General features: G+C 48.6%; 1 protein-coding gene across 1 annotated transcript; it reads right to left on the minus strand.

Moving 5' to 3' along the window:
• Nucleotides 1–978: 978 nt before the first annotated feature.
• On the minus strand, nt 979–2,749 carry her6 (hairy-related 6). The gene is made up of 4 exons (XM_084011038.1): nt 2,419–2,749; nt 2,158–2,253; nt 1,953–2,040; nt 979–1,841 (listed from the first exon to the last, which is right to left on the minus strand). The coding sequence occupies exons 1-4, from the start codon at nt 2,524–2,526 to the stop codon at nt 1,309–1,311; spliced, it is 825 nt and encodes a 274-aa protein (XP_083867164.1). The 5' UTR covers nt 2,527–2,749; the 3' UTR covers nt 979–1,308.
• Nucleotides 2,750–6,413: the final 3,664 nt, after the last annotated feature.

The following is a 6,413-nucleotide window of genomic DNA, read 5'->3' on the forward strand; positions in this document are numbered from 1 at the left end:
TGATTTTCTAGTTGTTGTTTGTTTTTCTTCAAATTGATGTCGGATTGTTAGTTTAGTAAGTCATTTCCAATTCGTACACTTTTGAGTGTATTTGTGCATCATTTGCACGTTACACAAGCGGCCATTTCAGCTTCATGTCATAATCAAATAGTTTCAAACGATCAAAAGATTAGAGTGACGTGTTGTTGTTTTTTTATCAAATCCTTGCAACAGCATGTCCAAGAAGAAAAAAATATAAATAGATGCAACAAAATGCTCACGTGTCTCGACTTATATACTAATCAGATTATTTTCTCATCCCCACAACCATCTATTAAAATAAACCAGAGGTAGCGCTCTCTTTCATCTAAGATGCATCATCCACAGCTGCCATTCATGCTCCGCTCCATTGAAACAAACAGGAATCACACTGCAATGCACTCCTTCGCTGCTAGATGGCGTAAGTGACCTCTGTAAGACTCTACAGACCCCCCTTCTTTCCACAAGGAAATAGTGAAACTGCAGGACTATCAGCACTAGATAGTCTCCAGTCTCCCAGACTTATCAGTCTGATAGACAATCAGCCAACAGTTTGCTGACAGTCTGGTCCAGAGAGTGAACATTTTTGCTCAAAGACACTTTAGAAGGCATGCATCTTAATAGAGATTAAACCATACACATTACTGCAGAGGACAGGCTCTCACACCCAGCAATACTTGCTTTTTATATCCTGCACACTGTCATTACTGATGCTGCAGACTCAAAACTACACTTTTCTGACCCGAATCAAAGTGAAATTTCAAAAACACCTGATTTCACGTGACAGTCCCTCAGAAGTGATGATCACATATCAAATAGGATAACGACTCGGAAGTTTTGCTTTAACACACACATGTAGACTTGTCTAAGGCATATAAGCTGCATTAACAAGTATTATTTTTTTTACGCGTTATTAAGAAAATCAGGATTACTTTCCCCAACAAAACAACACAGCGCATGTTTGTTTTTTTAATATCTTTACAAATTTATTTTGTCTTCCAAAACGAAGAACATCATTAAGAGCATTGAACATGTCTTTGGCATCACACAGTAAAAAAAAGAGAAAAACAAAAGAAGACAACTCAAATATATAAAAATGCAGTGAACGGACTTCCACAATACAAATCTCATTTCAATATGAACTTTGCTCCCTTGTTAGCTGTACAAATATAGTGCATACTCTTTCCATTTTACAAGAAAAACAACAATTCAAAACAACTTTCTAACATTGAAGAAAAATAACTATTAAGTGTCATTTCAAAAAAGTCTTCCCCTGCTTTTTTTTTTTTTTCACCAGGGTCGCCACACCGAGTCCGCGTTGCCTGAGGGGGCTCCGGGGGAAACCGCCGCGGGTAGAGGCACCGGCGTGCTGACGTTGTTGGCGTACACGGGGATAACCGGGCCGTTCGGCGCAAACGCCGCGTTGGGTATGAGGAATGCAAACTGTCCGTCCGTGGCGGGCACGATCTGGAAACCGCCGTACACTTTGGTGGCGTCCGAGGGCAAACTAGCCGGCGGCGAGCCTCCTTTACAGGACACCGGGTTCATGGGCAGAACCTGCGGGGCCGAGCTGGGGATCTGCATGGGCTGGCCGAAGGAAGGATGCGTCGGCCCGGCGGCGGAGGGCAGCTGGTGCGGGTGCTGGCTGGGATAGTTCATCGCGTTGATCTGGGTCATGCAGCTGGCCAAGTGGCCGAGGAGCCGCGTCCTGACCTCCGTGTTGACGCCTTCGCAGGTGGACAGGAAGCGGGTGACTTCATTCATGCACTCGCTGAAACCGGCGCGGTATTTTCCCAAGACGGTGGGGTCGGTGTTCAGGGCAGCTGTAGAGGGGAAACAGGTACGTTAAGTCACGATTCAGACGGGTCTTGGAGCTGATTTGTTTCCAAAAAAAAACCGCACAGTCATGAATAGTCCGGAAAAAAGCGACTTACCGGTCATCTGAGCCCTCTGGAGGTTCCGGAGATGCTTCACCGTCATCTCCAGGATGTCCGCCTTCTCCAGTTTAGAGTGTCTGGAGCTCTGCGGGGACGGAAAACACGCACGGTTAGGATTACGCGCTCACTTTCTCGCCGTTTGACAGCAGCAGTTATGAAATCTATTAATAAGCACAGCCAGGACGCGAAGTGAGGTACTTACATCTTTTTTGAGCGCATCCAGAATGAGAGTTTTCAGCTGCCCCAGACTCTCGTTGATTCTGGCTCTTCTCCTCTTTTCCATTATTGGCTTGGATGACTAAAGATGTGAAAAAGAAGTGACATTAATATTACGTTTCGTGCGTAAAAGTGAGAGAATCATCGCATTGGAAGATGAAACTTCTGCAGAAATTGTGACGAAACTGAAAGGTGTCATGCTTTTTTTTTTTTTAAATCAAGAATATGACAAATAAAAGACACCAACCTTTCTGTGTTCCGAGGCGGTCTTGGGTTTATCGGGTGTTGTGTTCATGCTCGCCGGGGTTGCAGCGACCGGAGAGGAGGAGGTTTTTTCCATCATATCGGAAGGCATTTTCTTATCGGAAATATCCCACAAAACCACAGTAAATTACGTTCCACTGGTGTAGGAGGGGGTCAACAACAAAAAAAGGACGATGAATATGAACAGCTTTCAATATTCAAAAAAAGTCCCCTCTCCCTCGACGAATCCTGAGATATGTAACAGGTTAGAATCCGTTTTGGAGCGACGCGCGGCGGCGGCAGCAGCAGCAGCGACTATCACGAGCGGATGCGGAGAGTCTGTCTGTTGGGCGCTCCGCGTGTGGCTTGTATTTATATCTCGCACTGCACGCGAACGGCTCGTGTGAAACTTCCCAAACTTTCTTTCCCACAGTAACTTTCCACCAATCAGGGCGAGGGACACGCGGCCCGAGGGAGGACGGCTCGTGGTCGGCGCCCTCCCATTGGTTGTTTGGCCGCCGGAGCTGGCGGCCAATGGCGCGCGGCCCGGGTTCAGGGCACAGCCGGGGAAACTGCCTTCAGTCCTCAATCATCATACCGTTTACATATTAACAGCGGAGCCGCTGACTGGGCACCGCCACCAGGAGCGGGACACGGGAGAGAGCCTTTTATCTGCCAGACGGGCGATAACAGCAGCAGATAGAGTGGAATTAATTATTCAAAACGGGGAATGTATACATCCAACATCAACATAGTAGTAATAATAATAATAATAATAATAATAATAATAATAATAATAATAATATGGACACCCACAATGAAACAGCCTCAGGACTATTTTGTTTTGGCCACACACAAAAAAGTTGCCCTCTAACTCATGTGTGTGCGTCCTTAATGAATTGATAGCTGCTTGCAGTAAATGAAAACAGGAGGTAAAACTTCTGCACCGTTTTGAAAACCACCAGTGGGAAGTGGTAGACTATCTGGCAATCAGAGTCATGTGGCATTGGAGACGCAGGGGGGGAGGAGGGGAGGGCAGTTTTCTTTTCTTCATGTATGCCAAACTTCGCAGACAGTCGCTGTTATAATGACATTAGTAAAAGCAACAAGGTTTTAGATGACAACTCCAAAACCACAAGATGAGACGGACGCAGATACGCGCAAGCCTTCAACGCGACCATTGAGGAGGAAGTCAACTTTAAACCCACCCCTCCTCCCAATTTCCATCTACCACTGTACTGTAGTTGCCTAACTTCTGTGGTACAAATATTGGCATTTAATCGTCTGTCGGTGTTGTGAATGTGGAGCACGTGCCAGGATGTTTTATGAGCGCAGTGGTTGGAGGTTTGGCCGCCGGGCTGCCGGGGGGCCGCCGGGCCAAGTAGGAGGGTGGAGGCGTGAGGAGGAGGAGGGAGGAGGGGGGGAGGAGGGGGTGGTGGCGGCGGCGGCGGTGGTTTACATTAGAGGGGAAGGTAAATAGCAGCTGCTGTTTTAAAAGCCTGGGAAAACCACGCCTACAGAGAGAGCTGGATCGGGCTCCCTTATCGGAATGTGAGCCAGAGCGGAGATATTTCTGAGCCCGGAGAGCTCACACGATCAGACCGCTGCCTCCTCCTCCTCCTCCTCCTCCTCCTCCTCCCCGAGTTTAGTTCAGTCGCCCCACAGCGTTCAAGGCTTTTTTAGATTGCATGACAACATTTCGTTTCCTTATCTTTATTGCAGTCGGAGAAGAAGAGCATTAAAAACACTTCGCCACGAAGAAAAAGACTGATTCTAACTGTCATTAACAAGGCTGTTTAATCTCATCATATGTTCATTAGAAAGTTTAATAATTCCCACCACTTCCTGCCTATGTCTTCGCGAATAAAACGTAAGAAAACAACCATGCGCAACAATCTGGAGACGTAAACTGACTTATAATGAGTTTAGCCTGTTATCGTGGGGGGAAGTAATGAAAATAAGCTTCAGCAAAAGGAAAAGCACTCGGACCTACTTTGTTTTACAAGTAGTGGGAGCTCAAACGCGGCTCTCCGCTGCGCTCACACACCTCCAGCTGCTGCGGAGACCGCGACACGTGGCGCGCAGGCGACCAGGGGAAGGCGCTCCTCTCGCCGGGCTTGCCGCCTGGATCCGCGGGGCGTCGCCGGCGGCCGGCCGCAAGATCGTGAAGTTGATAGGCAACGCTGAGCTGCAACAGGGGCTCCGGATCCCGAAAGTGAGCCGGGGCGGAACGCGAGGGAGGCGCGGATACGGGTTTTTTTAACTTAGCATGCAGTCTGAATACGGCATCACCACCACACGCACATAAACAAGTATAGTATCATCAGAAAGGCTAAAAAGCATTCTATTATTTTTGTATTATTATGTCCCTTCAGACGTTTTATTCCCCCGTTAAGCTTTTTGTTGTGAAATATTGTTTACGTCTGCTTATAATGAGGTCCACGCTCCAACCAGCGACGTTGTCAGAATGATTAACCGGCACGTTGGAGACATCAGTGAAACCACGCGCGTGTCTTGTGTGTCACTGCAAACTTTTTGCTTTAGGCGGGAGGGAGAGTCTGGTCTGTACATGCGCCCCCGTCATCCCAAATACCCCCCCTTCATGCGCAACAATGCCGCCTCTGTCAACACACATCACTAACATGTCTCGTTGTTTGCGCGGTGCAACACCTGAGTCATCCCCCCTCCTCGCACAATGGCAGTGACAGACTTCCAAAACAAAACGTATTGACGTGAAGCAGCGCAGGGTTTTTTTTTTTTTTTTTTTTTTCCTCCGCCTGAACGACTTTCTCACGCTCATGTTGCAAGAGGTCTCTGGCGGTGAACTGAGTCACAGAGCCGGTGCGTCGGTCCCTCCCTTGCAAGTTTATCAGGTGCACCTGGCTGCCGTCGGTCCCCGGAGTGTTACCTGTTGCCGTGTCTCAACAGCCTCTATCGCAACTAAATCTGTGGGAAACAGGCTGACTGTTGCAAAAGCTTCCGATGGTGTTTGGAGATTGGCTACTGAGGGAAAAGCCAATGAAAACCGTCTGACCGTGCAGACAGGAAAACAAACAATTAGATTAGTTTTATTTGTTACACCATAGCCTGGACTCTAAATTCTCACACTTTTTACCTGTTGCCCCCCTCCTCTCCCTCTTATGCTTTTTCTATGGCTCTTTTTTTTTTTTTTTTACTATCACCCCCTCCTTCCCTCCCTCCTGCTTTTATCTCCTTCCTCTTTTTTTTTCATTCCACCGCTCCCAGTCTTTTCCCAGGACTCATATCTTTATTGAGCCCTCTCGACCATGGACCTCCACACACTGCAATAATGCAGCAATAATGCAATTAGGCAGGGAGATTGCGGGGCTCAAATGTGTGTGAAAGTGTGAGATACTCGGCTCACAAAACAATCTGGCCCACTGTCGCCCCGCCGCTCATGCCTTAATGTGTAAGCCATTGCTGAGTGGAGCTGCTGCCAAGGGAGGGGTGGTGGTGGTGGGGGGGGGGGGGGGGGGGGGGTGGGGGCAATCTGGGTGCCACGAGGGTGACACGGTTGTGTGTGTGTGCCGGAGGCTTAAATACCTATGCTGGCATTTTAAGCGTCATTACAGGCCGGAGCGAGAAGAGTGGGAAGTAAAGCAAGCGGTCCGACAGGCTTGGCCCTCGAGGTGTCGTGTGTCTGCCGCTGCCAAACTGAGGGTGGCACTGTGTTGACGCAGCCTGCTCTTTCCCAAGACGCCGCCACGCAGCGACTCGACTTCATCCGCCATGAGTTCACACCGCGATTAGCACGGTCAACAAGTCACCAGACAGCCCGTTTCGTTTCCTACAGAGCCGAGTGGCCAATGTGTGCACAGTCGCCGCTTGTCAGCAGCCTATGAACTCCGCGGCTATGCTGGGAAACGGCACACTACATCAAGAGGCTCATTAAAAAAACAGTCAAAGAGAGCCAGCGCTCAACTTTTTTCCTCGAGGGGACCGCAGGAGCAAAAGATGCTGGTACGTAGCTGCACATGT

The sequence above is a fragment of the Eutrigla gurnardus genome (genome assembly GCF_963514095.1).
Source record: "Eutrigla gurnardus genome assembly, chromosome: 6".
NCBI lineage: Eukaryota > Metazoa > Chordata > Actinopteri > Perciformes > Triglidae > Eutrigla > Eutrigla gurnardus.

Coding starts and splice junctions, on each gene's coding strand:
- her6 (XM_084011038.1), bottom strand. CDS start 2,526: ATGCCTTCCGATATGATGGAAAAAACCTCCTCCTCTCCGGTCGCTGCA. Junction 2,254..2,418: donor CCGCCTCGGAACACAGAAAG/GTTGGTGTCTTT, acceptor TCACATCTTTAG/TCATCCAAGCCAATAATGGA. Junction 2,041..2,157: donor TGGATGCGCTCAAAAAAGAT/GTAAGTACCTCA, acceptor CCGTCCCCGCAG/AGCTCCAGACACTCTAAACT.